The sequence below is a fragment of the Idiotropiscis lumnitzeri genome, chromosome 12, assembly GCF_059441095.1.
Source record: "Idiotropiscis lumnitzeri isolate Australia: NSW breed Sydney's pygmy pipehorse chromosome 12, RoL_Ilum_1.0, whole genome shotgun sequence".
NCBI classification, from domain to species: Eukaryota; Metazoa; Chordata; class Actinopteri; order Syngnathiformes; family Syngnathidae; genus Idiotropiscis; species Idiotropiscis lumnitzeri.
This window is the reverse complement of record NC_142402.1, coordinates 14,412,596-14,434,426: the sequence shown is the minus strand read 5'-3', so window position 1 is coordinate 14,434,426 and position 21,831 is coordinate 14,412,596. Positions and strand designations below refer to the sequence as shown.

The 21,831-nt window shown below is 40.9% G+C and overlaps 1 protein-coding gene across 3 annotated transcripts in view; it reads right to left on the bottom strand.

Moving 5' to 3' along the window:
• gpc5c (glypican 5c) overlaps positions 1-21,831 on the bottom strand; it is a 99,566-nt gene that overhangs the window by 8,181 nt on the left and 69,554 nt on the right. For all 3 annotated transcript variants that reach the window (XM_088310258.1, XM_088310256.1, XM_088310257.1), the window contains 2 exons: positions 21,246-21,366; positions 8,426-8,564 (listed from right to left, as the gene is read on the bottom strand). In XM_088310258.1, the coding sequence (XP_088166384.1) occupies positions 8,426-8,564; positions 21,246-21,366 (260 nt within the window). The remainder of the gene's footprint in view (positions 1-8,425; positions 8,565-21,245; positions 21,367-21,831) is intronic.

The following is a 21,831-nucleotide window of genomic DNA, read 5'->3' as shown; positions in this document are numbered from 1 at the left end:
CATCTAGCCTATTTTGTTCTCAAAGCACCAAACTACATTAGTGCACTTAAAAACAATTTTATTCTCACTTGGAATGTTCCATCTGTATAGGATTGGTTGGCCTTGGGCACTGGATGGGCCACTCAAGGAGGAAAAGAGGCAAAAAGGGGCCACCGATGGGGGCACACATCCAAGCCAGCAGTTAACCTAGCAACGGGCATCGCTGCACGGCAACTCCAGAGCAGCGGTCGTCGCAACGGAATCTGCTCAGCGCCATACTACACCATTGGACTCTTTGGCAGGATTAAGATTTACTCCCTTATGCAAACACAGTAACACATACAGAAATAAATAGCAAAAGAGGCCCCTGGGCGGGGGCGGGGGGGGGGTGGGGGCGTGGGTTGTTTCCGTGACCTCCACCGGTCAATAAAACTGATTTTTTTTTCTCCCAAAATTTGGCTTTGGCTTGTAACAACCCACTTACGTTGCATCCTTCGAACACTCACGGGGAAGCGCGCAGCATTTCCCTCCAGAGTACCAATTTGAATGCGATGACAAGCATACACACCTCACAAAACACCTTCGCCCATCCAAACGCCATATGCCCAAAGCATTTGGCAGGTGCTCGTTTGTCCTTTCAGACAGACATGCGTGAAGGATACAGCTGTAAACTACTTGAGTGAATCTCGATGGTCATTAGCGTGCTGCCTGCCGGCACTGAGGTGAGAAGGTGCAAATGGTGTGAAGTCCCCGTGTGACAAGCCTCCAATGAATTCAACTGATTTAAGTTATTTCCCGTTTCATCTTCAAAGTGTTCATAAATCACGAGGGTTGGAGGGGGAAAGAAAAAAAAAAAAAAAGTTGTGCTGTGATGTTATAAATGTTTGATTTTGAGGGGGTGAGTTGGATACTTTGATGAAATTTCTTGCATATCTGACTGAGTTTTCAAATCAAATCAAATCTCAAACCGACCTCCATCTGAGATACGTGAGGACGTTGGATGGTGAGTCATACAGAGAAGTCTGCAGGACAAGGAGCTCCACTGGGAACCGTGCTATGTCCGACATTCTTCATCTTTGGTATTGCAGACTTTGCACCAACCACCTGCAGAACTTCTGTCATGATGTTGACACATGAATAGTTTCGATTGGTGGAATCGGGGCGGCCTCCAAACCAATATAGCAATGAAACAATGGTTGATTTGAGTAAAAACAGTTCAGACTCATTCACAGCCAGCCATTTTCAAAGCAGAATTCCCCACATTGCCTGCGGTTGTAGAGCATTTTGAATGATCTTCCGAGACCCACAGAATATTTGCCGTCTTTCACCAGACAAAAAAAAAATCAAAAATCAAAAAGCATTACTAGCATTTTCCGGCCTTTTTTTAATCAGCAGTGGAACATGGAACTGAACTGCATCCTCTTTTCTCGCAATCGTGACACACTCTCTCATATCTCATCCACCCCTGATTCCCTTTTGTTCGGTAGACTACAATCTGACCCAAAGGTATTGGAATGTTAAACGAGGCAGGTGCTGAAAGATCAGGTCTCTCCCGAAAATCCGTCCAGGTTGAGCTCCAACTGTAGGATTAATTGTGGATTTAAAGAGACGGCTTTAACGACCTTTCAATCACTTAATGGCAGGACTCATCTAGCATTACTTTGAATGCAAAAATATTTAGGCTACAATTCAATGCAGAAAGTCACGACTAAACTTGGCTCATTGCTGCCTGATTCCATTATTCCGCCACTCATGCAGTGCTAATGTCCAAACTAACTCAAGCATTCATTTGGGCCAATTCAGAGTTTGAAAGACACAAGTTGCCTTGTTGACTTCGGGGAAGACCGTCCAACCTGAGACCCATCTCGCCTGTATTTGAGTCGAACAGGCTGAGACGAGGTTCAGATTCATCCCTGATTATCCATCGACTGTGTTTTTCAATATCAATGGAATGTCTGCTTTTATTTGTTCAGTATTATGTTACAACACTAACAAAAGCTTGTGTGGAGCTTGGGCTGTGCTCAACAGACTCACTGGGGTCACTCGCGCTTCAGCCTTCCCAATCCAAAAGCCCTGCAGCCAATTCAGAATATGGTCATTAATAACAGAGCGCAAAAGAAACTAGGACCATCACTGAGTCGCTGCAGCTGGTTAGGTCTCAGCAGAGAAAACATTTCACAGTTGAAAAGTTTAGTCTATGCCTGACAAGTGGCAAAGCGTATTGGGGTGTAACGTCAGAGAGTTATGCAGACGATAAAAATTCAAGTTCAATCCACTAAAGTCACACCGTGTTTACGAGTCTAGAAAGCAAGCTAACCATCTTCAAAACGTAATCGACTCCTCCTCTTGTAATGCAATATTCTTGCTAAATGAGCGCAGTCATTGCGGCACATTTTCAGAGCGCAACCTTCTGAGCACCTCTTGTTACTACGCCATAAAGTTCCAAGCAACCAATCAAAATCCCGGCTCCTTAGTATCAATTTCACAAATGTATCAGGTAGTAACTCTTAACACTTCCTCTGGTTTATTACTTGTTGCCACTGAGATTCTTAGTGTGTCCAGACCCGAGTCCCCAAGGAGTGCTGCGGGGGCTCAATCATAAAGGCTTCACTGACACTGCTTCGAAAGGAAATGATGATGCTGGCTAATGAGAGCCATTATGCTTTGATGGCTGTGCACCTAGGGAGCCCTTGCAGCTAAAATCCTGTCTCAGTGCCATAAAACCACAGGGCCGAGTGTGCCAAGCCATGACAAAAAAAACAAAAAACGGAGACCACTGCAAGGTAAGATGGAAGATGATATAAAAAAACAATGGAAGTGGCTAGCCGGGCAAAAAAGTGAGATAGAGTAAAGACGATAAAATATAGCAAGGACTACAAACATTCATTCAGAAGACTGGGAGGTCTGATAGAATGGAGAGACTGGGATGCAAGTAAAGAAGGGAAATAGTCCTCCCACATCCACCTGCCGACCAGACCCTCTTCCTTCCTGAGCAAAGCTGTTGTTTCTTCTTCAAGCTTGGCGCATCAACTCTTAGACCCTTAAGCGCGACATGAAAGCTGAAAGGAAATAGCAATCATACTGGTAATATCCATACCAAGACACAGCCAATACATCTGCTGGCCAGCTGACACCTGAGCACACCAGTCCCAAGAGGTTTGGCTCCCTTGGACCTGGAAGAAGTCGATTTTGGTCTTCCCACCCCCGCAGAGGATGCAGGAGCCAAATCCCCACGGCGAGCAATTTAACCCTGCTCCACAGGTATGCATGTTTTAATTTTCAATGAGGTTTTGTCCAGAGAATTGACCCTTGATGACCACAACCATCTCCGAATGTGCATCTTGGACAGTTTCATTTGTATCCCTTTGTGACTTCAGTCAGTCCCGTGATTTAATGTCCTTTGCTAGACCTCAGCTCATAACACGTCCCATTCAATCTTTACTGCCAGCTTGCGCTGGGAGAGTCCTCACAATTACATTTGGGCTGATTTTGTCCCAATTTGGTCTCTTCCTGACCAAGGACGTCGAAATGGCAGACAATCATGTCTTATAGGATTGTCCTGTAAGGTTATCGTTATGTGTGAGGTGTGCTAGGAGTGGATTTATTCTGATAATAGGGTCGGAAGAGACTCTTTAGGTGTGTGGTGCTAAGATTTTTAGAGCACCACACACACACAATAAGACCAATTCTGTTAAATGCCGGATTTTCAATTTTCATGTGTAGGGTCTGCCAAAGATAAAAAATCTTTTAAGATTTGAAACGTCCTTTTGTTTACCCGGCCTTATCAAAATGTCACTCATCAGTGGACACGACTTCCAATCAGCGATGGCACGGGTTCCAAACCAGCGTGACATGGCTTGGACCGTCTAAACTTCAAGATACACATTTTCAAAAAATATTAGAAACTTTCATCATCTTGGATTGAGTTAAAACGGTTGATGATTAATTCCCAGTGCCCCCCCCGATCAACAAACTGCGTGACTTGTTTGATGACGACACAATAAAATGCTTGAAAAAAAATCTTTTCATTTCCGTCTTGTCATGACAAAACCATTCCTTATGAAACTGCAATAAATCACAGCAAACAATGCCGGTTGCTAAAAGCGTGAATAGTGAACTTCAGAGTGCGCAAGCAATGTCTTCACAGTGATGACGAGCTCACCAACCGACAGATGGTGTTTGTTACTAAAAGAGAATCGTCCGTCCGCGGCTGCACGATTCACAGTGCTTTCGTTTTTATTTCTTTGCCTCACATCTCCCCGGCCTTTTCGCGGCCTGTGTTTATCCATGCATTAATTCCACGCCGTCTACGAAGAATAAATTAAGTGAACTTTTTCTCCACGTCCGTTTTGGTAAATCTGTAAAAAGACCAATCATAAAGCTGGCAGGTACTGAGTGAATTAATTTGATTTTCACTTTTAATCCAAAACCTTGTGGCGTCTAATCTCTGCTTTTACTCATGGGAGAAATTTAAAGTGCCCTTGAGAATCATTTAACAAGGAACACATTAATGAGCTAGCATAAATAAATAGTTTTAAGATTGTCATTTCTTGGATAATAGAATAGAAAAGCCGTAAGCACGCCACAGAAGACGCTGGAAGGGTGAGGAAAGCTCTGGTTGACTGCATATTCACTGATTTATTCTCCTGGCTGTGGCCATGACAGCTCTTAATGTGCAGGCCTTGTTTAGTTGGCACATAAAGTACACTAACATGTCTCCAGGCAAGGGTAGGTTGTGAATTATGATTAAGCAGGCAAGGCATCATGCAATGTGACTGTACATGCAAATTGGGGAAGTGAAAATTATGCATTTTCCCTTTTTTGGCCTTCCAAGTTGCATTTGCTGAATTTATTTACGATTGTCGGAATGCAAAGAGGCAAATATTCATATTTATGCATGTGTTCACCTTTTTATTCTTGTGCTTTTTTTTAATTGTAATTAAAAATAACGGTTCAGGGTCTTTCTGTTTTTTATTCATTTATCTCCGTCTCACGCTCACTGGCATTTCAGAAATATAGGCGAGATCATGGCATTACGTTATTTGAATAATAAAATGTATTTAATATATTAAATTAATATTTATCGATTAAAATACAATCTACAAAGCATCTCAATTAAATTGACTTAAGAGTCCCGCCCCACTTTTTTTTTTTTTTAATTACAATTTTTTTGGGGGGAAGCAACAATTCAAGATAGGAGTGCTCGATATTGGCAACAAACCCAACAATTCAAGTACTTAAAAACTGTTTATTGCCACGCCCAGTTGAGGTTGACTGTTTAAACCTACCACAAAAGCTTGCCTTGGGAAAATCTGCTTAACAACACACACTTCTCAACGCCACAGACGAACGGGCAAGATAGATATGATAAAAAACAAAACAAAAAAACCCCCACTGTTGTTATGGTGTAATAACCATTTAAGCAACAGGTATTTGAACACAAACGGTGGAGCAACACATAGACGTAAAAAGGACTAATTGTCATGAGGCGCAAATTCTTTCATTCTTCCCATTCCATTTAATTAAAGTATGTGACAGTAAGATTTTATAATGTATATAAAAAAAAAAAAAAAAAACATTAAATGAGTTTTTGTTACTTTCTTACGGGAGGCTTTCCATTCATTTCAAAGGGAAAATATGATTTCCGATGTTTTTCGTCACAAGGTCACGGAATGAATCAAATCTAACAATGATGTGCTGTATGTATTATTGAACATACATATACTGTATTTAAAAACATGTATCATCTCCTGTCTTGTTTACGCTTTGCAGGTGTTCTTGCGCCACCAGAAAGGCACCTATAATTGTATTTGTAGACTTTTATTGTATTGAGTTGACATTTTAAGTGAAGTAAATTGCCAGAGTATGCAAGGCATTTAGCGACTCTTTCTACCAGATGCATTGTATCAGTGGTTTACTGCACAATGAAAAGGGTTCCATAAAGTGCAGGGTGCATACTGTTACTCAAGATAATTCTATTCTTCTACAGGCTTTTAAAGCAAACACATTCTTAGTAGTCAAGAAGGCCGGCTGAAATATGAGCGCGGACAATGTTATGGGTGACAACACATACGACAGTGTTTTTATTGATATTGATTCAGCAGCAGTTATTACAGCCAAGCGCGGATGAAGAGATGGCGCGGAGGGAGGCTGAAGCTTGCAGGCGCATGATGAGCCCTGTGAGATAGGGCCATCAGGAAAATACCAGAATGTGAGCCGCAGAGAGCAAACAGTAACTACATTTGCATGTAGTCAATAACCCTTTCGGGCCATGTAAACACGCAAAAATCAGATTATGCTCATTTTTGCTTTTTGAAAAACCCGAATAAGACACCTGGGGTACCCCTTTTCTAATCCGGAACATGTAAACGGGTTATCCTGAATATATATTTTTTTAACCATAACCAAAATATTGACAGCATGGACACGTAGTCAGGAACTGCTGGTGGTCTCATAACAGTACTCCAAATTTAACAACACGACAGGAACACATTTTTGAGGAAAGAGAGAGATGAGCCATTTATGATGGACTCATTCTGTACAATAAGAATTATGTTAAAATGTCGCCATGCAGAGAAGTATTGATCCTCACTCAAAGAGAGGTGTGATGGAGAAATTTTCAAGCACCCAATGGTGAAAAAAACAGTGGGATAAGGCGTAGGGAATGGTTTTGTGTGTGTGTGTGTGTGTGTGTGTCTAGCATCAGTGTCTTGTGTTTCTAAGCAACGGATATTCGAACACAAACGGTGGTGCAACACAGACAAGACAATGTCACAACACAGGCAATTTTCTTTCATTATTCTCTGTTTTAGGATTAAATATTTTTTTTCAATGAAACATTTTGTATTGAGCGAACAACCCTCTGCAGATCAATGTTATTGTAATTCTTAGGTATTAAATATCATCGGACACATTACTGCGGTGTTATTCTTTAACCGTGTATTCCGTTGTGAGATGCAATTAATATCAACAGGGAATACCGACAAAGAATATGCACGTGTATTTTTATACAACAACCTTGATGTATTGTTTGTTTGCGCAAACAGACAAAAGCAGCTTTAGCCCATGAACTGCAACAGGTTATATGCAATGCAATGACTAGCATGAATGTGGCAAATCCATATGCTTGGTTCGCAGGAGGTCCAATAATGTGAGCGAGACCCATGCTGACCATCTGCACGAGACTTCCAGAATTTCTTTCACATCGAAGCGATAAAAGAGACAGTGAGTCTGCTCTCTACAGATAAGTAATGTTCATTAGTTTGCTAATGAAGTCTCTCTTGCCAGAACAATGGGCGGCCATGCCCCCTCTTAAAGAGGAACCTCGGGAGTTTGTCACAGCAAACAGTTGAAAAGTCAAACAACTCTCCAATCTCTCTAAAAAAAAAAAAAAAAAAAAATTCTTTGCCCAAAACGCTTCTAAAAGATGAACGATAGAATTTAAGTCAAGTATTATTAGATATTAAAAAAAAAACAAAAAAAGAAGAAAGAAACATCTGACGCTGTTTTGAACATAATGCTTTGCAAAACTTTGCAAGTCTGAAGAAAGTTGGTTGAAATGACAATTTTTAGGTGGACTATAAACAAGACTTCATTTAAGGACATTGTCATGAATACAAAAAGTTCAGTCACAGTTCCAAAACGAAGCATTTCAGTCGTAATCAGTAAAATAAACCCAAATTTCCGCTGGCCTCACCAGGATATTGATTGATACTTAACGCACACACTAACGGATTTTGTTCCGTAAATCTCACACAGTGGCTTGGATTGATTTTTCACTGCGGTTAGGAGAGCGGTGCTAAGACCGATAGAGCTCGGAGAAAGGCCAGCATGTTTTATCCACATGGCAACAAGGAGCAGGGCCAAAAGGATTTGTCCAGGGCACTGTGCAACTGGCGGTGTAATGGCTATTGATTGTTCAAAAGAGCTACATGGCAAAAACGGCGGCCTTAAGTGAAGTTAGGTATTCAAAAAGATTTCTCTGGCGGATTAATGAGGAAATTAACAAGAATTATTGATTTGAAAATGTATTTTTACAATCCTTCATTCACTCCCATTGACGGGTATATACGTCAAAAATTCCATTCATTTTACCTATGCTGGCAGTGAATGAGTTTCAATACTTGAATGTTGAATTAAATCTGTTACAAGCTGTGTCGTTTTGGATCGCTTGTATAGCACAGCAATAGTCGTTTGCTTCTTTTCAAAATCTTCTTTTTGTGGATTAGACTGTCATTGAAAATAATGTAAAAGTCAACACAAGCCCGAACAACACCGCACTTCATTGCGTGTTCATCTAAAAGGCTTGTCGTGTCAAGTTCTGAAGACGCTCCTGAGAGGCCATTTTTGTTGCACCGCAAGAGACGTCAGGGTGTGTTTTGAAAGAGAAGTGAGAAGGCGCTGCAAATGCATATAAACGTGTCGGCTTAGTGTGCAAGTTACTCACAGGTTGTGTCTTGACCGTCTCCTGAGGCTTGACATCCATCTTCGTCATCACAATCTGCGGCGCTGCCCTCCGTCTCTCCGCTGCCCAGCTCCTCCCAGGCCTCCATCTGGCCCAGATTTGGAAATCTCTCCTGGGTCTCCTGTAGAAAAAAAAACAAAACAAAAAAAATATAATGTTGCTTGAAAAGCAACTGGAAAAGCAAAATTACTTTGACACAAAAATAGTAATCATGAGACAAATAATCATGATATCTCACAGCGGTGAAATAATATCGTATGCAGTAACACTCCCCCCCCCCTCCATCCTGCGTTCCAAGCATTAAGCAGATTTTGGTCAGACTGTCCTTTGTAATATCGGGTGTAATTCCACTTTAGACCACTAGATGGCAGCACACATATTTAGTTTAAGTTTAAATTTGAAAGAAGAACGAAACAGGAAGATCTGTATTTCATCATAACCTATCTTTTATTGAATATTAGTGAATGCTTTTTACGCCTACAGAAATTGACGGTTTCAGATTAGTTTCTTTTTTTAAGGGAGACACCGCGTTCAAGTTAACACCGGGCCTTGCAAACCAACAACGGTGGAGTGTGGCGCTTGTGGGCAGTTTTGAGAAATGTTTCAAAGAAAAATTCCTGTATTATTAGAACTGTCTTTGAAATTAAATATACTTCATATTGGGTGATTTTGCATTTTGCACTTTGCAAGATATTATTCAAGTAAATATCTGTTAAAAGCATCGCAAAAAATAGTAGTTGAAAAAAGTGATCAATCACAATTGATCATGGATTTTTTTGTGATTAATTAGTTAAAAAAAACATCACTTGACAGCACTAGTTTCAATGTGTTTGTCTTATTTCAAAAGTTTGTTGAAAGACCTTTAAAAAATAATTAAGTGCCGTAAATTCTATAAAAACATGCCTAAAAGCAGGAGAGTTAAATCGGGTATGTCTATTTTACTTATTGCAAGGATGGTCTGGACTACAACCCCCGTAATGAAGGCTGGATTACTGTATAGTGAATCTCTTCTTAGTCAGGGTTCGCCAGGTTAGGAATTCACCCATTCATATTTTTTCTGTCCTATCCTGAGCTATTCCTGTTCTCAAGCTCTTTCAATTGCCAGAGCTCAATCCATGTCCCCGTTTACTGTATACCATGTGCACTTATTGTATAAGTGGCTTATTTCAACCCCAATACCACGGCAAATTCAAGACAATGTCTACACTTACATCCATCCAATGCTTCAAGTGTCATTTTAAAAAAGTAGAATAAGACATCTCCGGTAGTTTAATCTTAACCAGGCAGTGTAGACTGTAAGTAATGAAAAGAGCTGGCAGAGAAACTATTGCGTAGTGGAGCTGCCAACAATATGTCACGAGTAGTGAAGTGATGTTTAAAAAGTAACGATGGAGTGGTTTAACAAGTGGTACAGCACGCCGAGAACGACCAAATCAAAAGACATGACATTTTTTTTTGGTTCCTTTCATTGACACTATACAATAAATGCTACCGTTGTCAAGTCACAGAGATAAAGGGGTCCGATAAGAGTGTTACCGCAGGTTCATGACATCATTCAGAAAAGAATCAATACAGAAAAAAAAATCTGTTGCTTGTGGAGCTCAGGAACAAGTCATTTTCCAAAAACAGATGGAGAAAGGTAACTAGTGGTGCTTTTACGGGTAAATTGATGCATCGAGACGTAATAGAGGGAGGATTTATTCCAGGGGTGGGCAAACTGTTTTGATTCGCGGGCCACAATGGGTTCTAAAATTTGACAGAGGGGCCGGACCAGAAGCACAGGGATGGATTGTTTTGGTAACCTCACTTCATCAGAGAAAAGAAATGCATATAATATATAGAGAAAATATACGCTTTAATATTAAATGAAAATGAACAAACACATTACAACAAAATATGTCTCAGAGTGCGCCCCCTCGTGGGGACATATCAGAATTACAGGGAAAATAAAACATGAACAAGATTTATTTATTTTTATTTTTTTCAAGATGGGTGGCCCTGATTTAAACGTTTACCGGGCCGCATGAGGCCCCCGGGCCATAGTTTGCCCATGTGTGATTTATTCAATCGGCTTGATATATTCAGATAATTAGATGCAGAGCGTTGTCGGCGCAGCAGCGAAAACTCGTTTTAACATAGTGGGACAAGTCATTCACATTGTTTGCCACAATGATGTCAGAGTTGACCTGTTCGGGTGTTGGATATGACCCGAGTTCTGCTTGGCTTCTTCTGTCCTTATGTCTGTACAGAAACTCCGTGATAGGATGTTAAGATATGCTTGTGTGGCAGTATTGATCACTTTCACGTTCCCTAGATGCACGGCATTGGGATTTAGTTGCTTGATGGGAGGCCGCACTCTAATTGCTTGACACAACCCTTGTGATCACTTTATCTTCCTGGACTGCCTGCTTATTTGCACTCAAATTATTCACTGGGGTGATTAGCACTGCAGAGGCTTCAATAGCACTGTCTTGTTAACTCATTCACTATCGGCCGAGTAGATAAAAAAAAAAAAAATGGATGTTTGACGTATTTGGCCGTCAATGGTAGTAAAGGAGTTAATGCTGCTAATCCAAAATGTGCATGCGCTTGAGCATGAGTCAGTCTAAAAGCGTTTTCTACAACTTATACAGTTGCTGATAACATATTAAGTGCGCTTCCTATATAGGCTTGTCAAAACGTGTGCTATAAATTTGATTGCCGTCCTGCCAAGGAGAGAGACTGATGAACAGACTCAAACGAAAGCATCAGTTACAATATTTTTGCACTCAGATGAAACGAATCACGTCTCATTACAGCCATGAGCAATTTCCATTTCTCTTGACGGGTTTCTCCCTCCCGGCATGCGGCCAACTAATGGGCCCACCCGCTGCCCCATCTTTCTGACCGACATCATGACGGTAACTCTTTGTTCCATCGCTTCGCGTCAAAGGAGAAGCTCTCCTGACACAACAACAAAGGCATCCTTTTTGCGAAGGTTGGAGAGCGTCATGAATGTTAGATGTGAATGTAAAGCGGAAGACAACAAACAGCTTGCCCTGCATGTTTGGTTTGGAGAGGAAAGAGCGGACAAGGTCAACGTTACTCGGAGTCTTAACCGGCACGTGATGGCACTCAAAACACATGAGAGAAAAGGTGACCTAAAATTTTGAAAGAAATCGCATACTGGAAATTTTAATACAAATTATGTTTTTTTTTTTGCAAGTAGAACTGAGCGTGATTTTGTCGACTTTCATTGACTGTTAAAGATATTTCATAGGTTCAAGCAGGAACTCTCCAAAAACAAATTTTTTAGTTCAATGGATGCAATAATTGCAAAACTTGATGAATCAATTTTGACCAGACTTTTTTGATAAAAAAAAAAATAAATAAATAATTTTAAAAAATGTTTTCGTAATTGAACACAAAGTTATTTGGAAATAATGCTTGTATGCTTCTCCTCGGGTTGTTTGTGCAATGGTGAACAAAAAGGTTTCCCGCACAGCTGTTTTAAAAGAAGCAGGTGGGTCCTGTTGCTTTTGTGTGACTGACACTGTTGCACGCCTTTTAGCGTGGCGCTAAACTTAGCGCGGCGTGTTGCTCACTTGTAAACGGCGTCAGCTTTGCAGGTGTATCCAAGAAGTTAGCAATTTTCTCAAAATATAGCAAAGCAATCGCTGATTGCCTTGATTTGTAATTCCAGTTGACCTCCACAACCTCCCGCACCAACCTCAGAATTATTTTTATTACAATAATAAGTAAAAACAGTACTTCATATTATTCTTCAGAAAAAAAATATCGAGTAATTATATAGAATGTCAAGAATTAAAAATTGCATGCATCACGATTTAAGGCTGCAATCCAATACATTGTGCTGCTCCTTCTGGTGCCTACTTTAGCCACTGGGGGGCAGTGCTGCATAATATGGTAATACAGACAAAATAAAATAGCACTTCCTCTGCTTTTTTTCAAAGAGAATACAGATTATATGCCAGTGACTAATGTTAAATTATCTGTTTACATGTGTTGCTCCACCGTTTCTGTTGAAATATCCCCTCCTTTGAAAACGTCAGCATAAAGCTAAGCGGGCTTTTGTCTGTTTTAAATACACAACTCGTAATTCTCTGTGTTTTATGTTTAGTTTGACAGTAATTGTCAAATGGGAGTGGCATTAAACAGCTTGAGGACTGTTTTATTTTATGACGTCTTTGATACTGTGCAAAGCCATGTAAACAAAATATTTTCAACAAATTTCCCAAACTGCTGCTTATGAGTTCGCTGCCAATATAAGAACTATTTGGGGTTACTCTCATCTCAAGGCACCACGTATTGTTTTTTTTTGGGGGAGATTCTGTTCCTATTTCAGCCTTTTGACAGCCTTGGCTCATTTCCTGCTTCAACCTACTCTGAGGCAGCAACGTGATATGCTGAATTAAAAGATGAGCTATTGATTAGGAAGCTCACAGAAGACACTGTGACCTTTGTGGAAAAAGAGATGAGGTATTTATACAATGCATTAATCAGGATGTTTTGCAGCGAACAAAAGATGGAGTATGATAAGGAAACTGTTTGCAAAAGTCACCGAGATGAACCCGTTGACTCTTTTTCCTTCTCGCGCATGTGAACGGACTCTGTGCACATCCCATGAGTTCACAATTCAACATGTTGCTAACCAGCGGCATCCTGATAAGCGCTTGTGTATTACGCTAATAACAGTTCCTTTAAGTACGCGTTTAACACAATGATGCTTGGCCCAGCTGTCCTGAAAGCATTATAATTAGTGGGGAAATCAATTAAGGCCCGGTTGCTGTGGAAACTAACGTTCTTCTCTTCGAAAATTGCTGCTTGGCTGCCGTCCAAAGCAGTTGGTTACTTTGCTTTGAATATGGTTGCGAATGGAAAAACATCCAGGCCTTTTTTTTTTTTTTGACTTTCAACCCCAAATTGCGGATTTCAAAGTAGCACACATGGAAATCATTTTGCGGGTTTCTAACAACAATTCTAATTTCTCCGAAGAAGAATCATAATGTAAGATAACCCAATGACTTAAGTATTTTCGACATCTCACACACCACAAATGAAATTTGGGAAATTTAAACCCAATTTTCACAATCCAAGTAAAAGTCACAACGGCAAAAAGCGACTTCAATACTCCCTGCTTAAGCATTTTTTTTTTTTCCCGCTGGCCTTGAAGCTAGTCGGGTGTGTTCACGCCCACAACAGCGCAAATGCCTTTTTCAAACTGTGCTCGTCTCTCTCTTTATTTTTGCAGTTTCATTGCATTGCAGATTTTTTTTTTTTTTTATTACACTTAAAACACACATTGTTTGCCCAATTTTGCTGTGATTATTTTTCCACATGGACTGTGACTGCATAGCTAGCAATAAATCCACACAGAAAAGTCATCAGGGCAGTGTTACTGTGCTCCATATACTGTATATTAAAACTGTAACATTCCGTTAAAGAACTCTGAATGACTATAATTTTTGTCGTCAATCGCCTGCCCCTATTTTCCTCTGTAAATTCTTCGGAACCACTGCGGGTGGAATTTTATGTGGAAAAACTGAAATCCCCCAAAAAATGCTCAGTGGTATGCAGACTGCTTTATGTGCAATGCAAAATGTGATTATACTGTACAGTTTTTATATTTGCGTTCCGATATAATGGACTGTATTTCAAACAATGATTTGATGAAGGGGCGGGAAGTGCAGGGGAACAATTGAAAATGCGATTTTCTCTATAGAAGAAATAGTCACTGTGAGGTAGAGTCATCTTATGCGTCCGTGTCGTCAGTCAATTTAGATCCATAGCAACTACTCCGAGGAGTAAAAAAAACAACAACACAATTTTCCAATTAAAAAATGACCCAAAGGAAGCAAAAAAGGTAAAGTGTATAACGGCACAGCAAAGCTCTCCCTTGCTGCAGGTTATTCAACGGATACAATGTAGTGTTTGTGAGGATTAATGATGCCTGTTATGGCCAAACACTTTTCTGGAGAGTTAATTAAAAGTGAGCCTTTGACTGGCAGTTCAAACAATCCAAAGCGCTCGCTCTCATGGTGGGGAACCCTGTCGACAGCACAATCCATAACGCGACAAAGTTGAGCCAAGTATATTTCTGCCGCTCTTTTTTTTTTTTCCTGTTCAGCCAAGGACGGCAATTAATTAGTTACCCAACACTGTTTTTTTTTTTTTTTTTTTAAACCCAGGATTTTTTTATGAGAAATCTATTGCACACGGTGATAAACAAAGACACCGATTGGTCTGTCACAACGTGCAGTAACAGGAACAGTTGACCTCGTTTGGACAAACTTGTAATTGCTTGCATTTTTTGAGTCGGAAAAAAATAAATAAATTGAAACAAATAATGAATGCTCTTTGACTTTGACGAGCTCATGGAGAAAATGATTCTGCTTAAAATTATGCTTCGAGATTGTGGCTAGGGACACCCTGAACTGGTTGCCAGCCGATCGCATGGCACACAAAGACGAACAACCATCCATACTCACACTCACACCTAGGGGCAATTTCGAGTGTCCAATCAACCGGCCATGCATGTTTTTTGGAATGTGGGAGGAAACCAGAGTACATGGAGAAAACCCACGCAGGTACGGGGAGAATATGCAAACTCCACCCAGGAAGGCCCGGATGCCGGAATCGAACGCACGACCTCAGCGCTGTGAGGCCGATTGTAATTCATGAGCTCAAAGCGTCAATTGTAATGATCCGATTTTTGAGGGTAGAAATGCTTGAACATCTTAGTTTACATATGAGTCCCAAATATGGCAACTCTTAATATCAGGATGCAAAACAAAGTATATTCATATATTTTCATATAAATTTGCGGTGAAACCACTGCAGCAACTTGCCTGGTGAAATCCTTCATTCATTTTAACAGTTGCGAGGATTACAAAACCCGAAACCACAAATAGCATGTATTTGAAAACAAGGTCATTTCTCAAGGGGTTGGCGTCATGCCTCGAGTATGTTCAAATAACGGTAGTGAGTCCCACACCCTTGCACTGCAAGTCAGTGCAGGCTTGAGCGCTTAACCGTTTGTGACAGTTTATTGGCCATGAACCCTGGTAACCATCGCAAGTCAATCACACCCATAAATAATGCCTCACACACCTTGCAGAGCTGACTGTGTCCGTTTCAAGTATGTACACGCGAGTTGACTTTGGCTTCGCTCTGGCAAATAGGAGATAGCGCCAACTGATGAATAGCGTGTGATGTGAGTTTAGGTGTGAGGGTTGCTGATGGTTGCACGTCACCTTATAATGTTACAGTACTTTGCTGACATGAGGGATCAATGTCAATTGTCTTTTTTGGAAATTGTCTTCGCTGCTATTTAAGGATTAAAGGCCTTAACGTTTATCACCTCTAAAGTCTTGATGATTATTTATTACTTTTTTTTTTTTTTTTAACTTTCTCAAATCCCCCAGTGGTGCATCTAGATGTACGTTGAATTTGTTCTGTGACAATGACATAAGCCATTATTGCTGCCTGCTCCCAAAAATGTATCTTTTTTTTTTTTTTTGAAAGAAAAATAGCACTGGTGTTAGCATTAAGCTAGCAGACTAACGGAATTAAGCTAACAGTCTAAAGGCTTTGAGCTTGTTTAAAATACCCAACGTATAATTCTCCGTATTTGATGTTGAGTTTCACAGTAAACTTCAACTGGGAGTGAAATGAAACAGTTTGAAGACTCTCTTTTGATGACTTATTTATATTAATATTTGCCAAATTGCTGAAGTGAGTTGGAGTTGCAGCGCTTGTGTCTCAAGTTTGCATCCATAATTAAAAGCCAAAAAGTAAATACAAATAAATACATCTTGCAAAAAAAACAACTTGTATTTCAAAAAACTTCCAACTCCGGCAGATGACCCGTATCTCAAGGCACGGCTGTGTTTGGATGACGTTAATACCGAAACTTGTCTCAACACAATCTCTCGGCCATTGTAATATTTTCATTCGATAATAGTCACACGTTATACAAAAGTGCTACTTGTGAAACCACATAAGCAAATGTCCTTATCTTATGAGGACCCAGCATGTCCTCTTAACAGCCGATCCAAGAGCTGACTAGAAGCGCAGAGGGCAGCCGGCCAGCGTCTGTACATTTGAACGCACTCGGATGTGGAACCTGGCTGGGATGCCGGCCAAAGCACACAACAACTCAACTGGACAGTTTTCAATCCAACTCTTCTTCTGCCGCGGCCATTTCCAATGTGGCAATTCGTCAAAGAGAGCAGAAAATAGACGTGCGAGAATGATTTGTCTGTTTTTTTTTTTTCCCCGTCACTGAGTGAATTACAATTGACAAACCAACATGTCATCTGGTTTTAATACTTCCAGTGGAAAGAAGCAGAGCATTGTAAAGGAATTCCCATTCTAAACAGCTGGACTAATGGCGGCGAATCAAAAATCCACTTTTCAGACATTTATTGTTCGCGTTAGCAATATTACCAGACCGAGAGGGAGACAGCAAGGCAGACGATAGTCAGAGGAAATAGACGGAGGAGGACCATAACTCCGTTAATGACCCATTTTACTGCCGGTCAAGAGATTAGATTTTGTTCGGTGTGTTATTATGAGCATGGAGATGCTGTTGCAGCTGATATACGACTGTGTGTGTGTTTGTGTGTGAGATCCACCTTGCAAACCTTTCAGCTGCAGGATGTGCAAACCGAGCATACACACCTGCCTGAATGCAAACATCGTTTTTTTTTTCTGTATGAGGAATGCTGTACTAAGGGAATGTCAGCGGTGGACGAGGGCGCCGTGGTGTGCGATACATCAGCTACATCACTTTTTACAATCCTCTTAGTGCCGCAGAGCCCTGGCAGTACCTCCTTTCTCCTAGGTAAAAATATACGTCTGAATCGCACTAATCCTCAAAGTGGAGTTTATTCAAATTTTAACTTGGTAGCACAAAATGGCACCATGTCAGCCATTTAAAAGCGCCTGAATTTGCGAGGATGATCACCGGATCACTAAAACAGCTGGAAATATATTGTTTCTGTTTCCATTTTCCTCCTTTTGTCCAGTTCAAGATCATCGTGTATATTGAGCTGAAGCCATTTCGGCAGTTCCTTATAAACGTACAAAACATTGCATGTTTCAATCTCCTACGTGGACTCCAGCAAGTTCAAAAACTGCCCCTTGCACAAAACTGACTTTAAAATGAATTAGTGGAGCAGCTTCCATTGGACATGAAGCTAGTCGAATGTGTTCACACCCACAATGGCGCAAACTACCAATAATGCACATCTGAGAATATACCAAAAGATTACCAAACCCGTCTTATGCGCCTTGGACAGGGCTTTAGAAAAGAGTGGGACGTACACAAAACTACCTCTGACAACTATTTCGATATATACAGTGAACCCTCGCCTATTTGCGGTTTGCTATATCCACAAATTCACCTATTCACATTTCTGCATTCTTTTTGTGATGCCCGAAGATGCCACAAGACAACGCTAACGTCCTTGGATAAATTGGAAAGTTGTGATTGGTGTCAAGGAAGTATGTTGAAACGATACACTTTGACTGAGAGACAAACTTCATTTATCAGAGAGGAGCCATGATTTGTTAGTAGAAATTAGTGGATGTCTGTTGCATGCACGCTTCTGGTGAATATTTCATCTATAAGCAATTTCTTTTGAAGCGATGAATGGATTCGTCCGTTGCAGCCACTTGAAGGCTGCATATTCACGATGCTTCGTGCATTTGAGGCAACAATAGCACACAGGTGGGCCATTGAGTCTGTCATAGAAAATGGGCTTCGCTTTTTCAGTCGGCTGAAAAAATACTTTCATTGTTGGCTACGTACAAGCTTCTGACTGTAACTTTGTTGAGCTGTCTCAGGTGAGCTCACAAGGAATTTTCGGGGGAATTCTTCCACTGCCCAGTACATGCCGAGGATCACGCAGGCTTGAACGCACATGCTAAATATGTACAGTAGCTGTGCACTTGCGAGTGTTTAAATATTCCTGAGGCACCAGCGAGTTTCTTCCACATTATGAAGCAAAGCAATCTGATTTCTTGCTCTTATCTGCCATGAACACGAGGTTTAGCCACACTCAGCAAATTCAAGGTGGTCCCCTTCAAACATGTACGTAATTTATGTCATCACACAGAATATGTCACTAGGTCGTCGCAGGGCTGATCCACACCGCAACCACGAGGCACTCTAAAGTGCGTGGATAGCCTTTGTTGAGACGCTGGATTTCAAGTTGGAATTTCCCCTCTCTCCTTTCCCTTCTAAGTGTAATATGCGCGCACTCACGGCCAACAACGAGGCACTCTAAAGCAGACAGGCCAGCCTGAAGCTCTTCTCTACATGCTGGCTACCAAGTCTGACTATTTTTTTTTTTCTTCCCCAACTCTTCCGCCTTTCTCTGCGGGACATGCGCACACTCACAGTTGACAACAAGGCACTCTAAAGGGGCTACACAAGCAGACTATCCAAAGCAGAGGTCCTCAATCCTGTTCCTCGAGGGCCGGTATCCTGCAGGTTTTCCAATTCTTCCAGCTGCAACACAGCTGATTCAAATGATCAGATAATCAGCAAGGTCTACAAAAGTTAGATAACGATCGTTCAGGTGTGTTGTAGCAGGGAAAGATGGAAAACCGGCAGGACACCGGCCCTCGAGGAACAGGATTGAAGACCCCTGATCTAAAGGGAAGAGGCATCTTGGGGGTTTTGGGCAAATGGAAAGCTGGATATCTGAATGAAGGCACTCAAGTTTTGTGATAGGGGGAGGGGGGGGATGACTCATGTTGGGGCACAAGTGCGACTTTGGGCCCTGTTTGAGCCCCCCTGACCCCCCCCCCCCCAATACACCACCCCCTCGACCACCCCCTAAAAAAAAATTATAATAATTATCAGGAGAACTGAAATGTTGAAAAACAGTTTCACGCTATATCTCCAGAAGCGAGTAAAATCTACTTCTCATTTTTGGGACATTTTCATCAATAATGCTCAAACCTGTCTCATGTATTCACAAGCAAATTTTGAAATCACTTTACAGGGTCTTTAAAAAAAATGGAGGAAAACAGCAGTGCATTAATGGAGCACAAGAGACATAGTGTGCCAAATAAAAAAGGAAGTTACCTAGTTGTGCTGCTCTATACACTAAAGACAAAATAACAGACCAGAAAAAGAAGTGAGTATGAAGGATGCAAATATAGAAACGGAGAAATTCCTGCTGTACCATCTATGGATATCATTTTGGGGCCAACAAAAGGCCAGGCCTTTCAGAGGGGAACTGAATCCTGTTCGGTGGATCTCGTCAAATGGCCTCTAGGGACCGTGTGAAATGGCCCTTTTCTTCTTGGCTCCATTCAGGGCTAAAGCCCATCAACATGACAAACAGAGCGACTTTGAAGTGGCTGGCGTCAGCTCGGCCTTTCTGCCACTCATTGGTGACCTCTTGATCCCCGTGTCTCATCTTTTTCTTTCCACAGTCATTCCATTTTTTGTCAATGTCCCACTTTCATCTTCAATCACCCTTTATTTAACTTAAATCAGTCTCTCCTCTAAAGTGGTCTTGGGTGAGAGGATGTTGAGGTTGTGTTTATGAGGAGAGTTAATACACACACACAAAAAAACCCTCCATTAAGAATAGCACTTGAGTTGAGTGTTATCATTTGACCCACTCCAGTCATCTCTAGAACAGACCCTTCCTTCACAAGTCGATAGCACGTCTTTGTCCTCATCTCATCAGTTATTTCGACCACAATTAACCAATTTAAAATGTTGCAAATAGCTAGAGAACAATTCTCTTCTATAAACTTCCAGGACCTCTCAGTATCGCCTCTTCTGTGTGACTTTATGTTGACTTAAAATAGAAAGTGTGAATGTTTCTTTTATACCACAAGTCAAAACGTTAAGTTAAGTTGGAGACATGACCGAGTGAGCCTGTTTGGTGTCGAAGGAAGCCGTGTGCCATGAAGGTGAAAATGTACCAACTGATTTCAAAAGAGTTTGGGAGGATGATGTAATCACAGTTGTTTGCGTTTGTGAAGAATTATTATTTTGATTTTTTTGCGGTCAGGGTGAGGCTAAGTGCACGGTTATTGCCGACGACGTACTGGCATCTTGTCCTACCATTTTAATTAACATCGCTTCAGACTGCCCCTAAATGGAGGCATTTTGCTCCTAAAATTGGAGACAGTGCAAGTGAATTGTGCGTAAAAGTGCATATCCCATTTTTTTATACTATTCTTTTTTATTTTATTTTGCTTTCAAACCAGTAATACAGTGAAAATGAGCCGAGTGATTACTCACTTTGTGCGCACCCCTAAGTTTTAAGTCCCTAAAATGGGTTGATAATTTTGACCCCGTGTTGTGATGAGTTGGTGCGCAGTGGTATATGATAACGATATACGATCAACTTGATCAACAAGCAAGATGGCGTTCCTTTACCCTGAAAAGCATCAATTTAGCAGATTTTCGGATTCCGCCAGACAGCAACGATAAGTAAAACAAACTTTTCAAGCACTTGTTTACAAATGGATAAGCCACGGGAGTGTCTGCCCATCCATCAAGTGTGAAATGATACAATTAAGCTTTTTTTGGGGGGTTGGGGATTATCTGACAATTCCTGGTAAGCAACAGTGTCGCGAGTTCACACACCAAAAAACGCGCCCACACATGAGATGATGAGCTAAGCTAGGCGATGATCTTGAGATAATGTCAAGTGACAGCCTCGGGGGGTGGGGGAATTTTGGGTTTGGTGATATGGCTACTCCAGGACAGTTGAGCTCTTGAATCAGCAGGTAATTTGATATGCATATGAATGGAAAAATAGCTTACCTGGTTGAAGGTTTCAAGCCTCTCCTTCACTTCAGCGAGCGAGGGGTTCGGGCTGCGAACTTTGACCTCTGGATTCTGTCTCTGTGCATGAAGACCATTTCCTACCACTCGGCCCGTGTAACTGTGAGGAAAAAAAAGAGAGTAATATCTATTACACTTGTTTCGATATGCAAATTGGGGTATTAATGGAGGGAAGGGATTCATTGTAACCACAAAGATTTTTCTTTTTAAAAAAAACAAAACAATAGTAATAGACTTCACATCAAAACTTCCACATGAGATGATAATGATAACGACAAACAGATTCTTTCTTTCTCCTATATTTTATATTCTACATTAACAAGTATGTAAAACTTTCAATCAAATTCACTCTCAGAGCAACCTCTTCCATTAGCAAAAATCAGGACAAAAGAAATTCAATATTCTACCACTAAAGTTTTATATTTATTTGCAAGTACCCGTCAAATACAATTCCATACTAATAGTGCAGTAACCTTTTGTATGAAATCACACTAACGACAAACATGGGTCACATGGTACTGCTGAGACATGACATGGCCATTAGCTCGTGAGAAGACAACGAAAA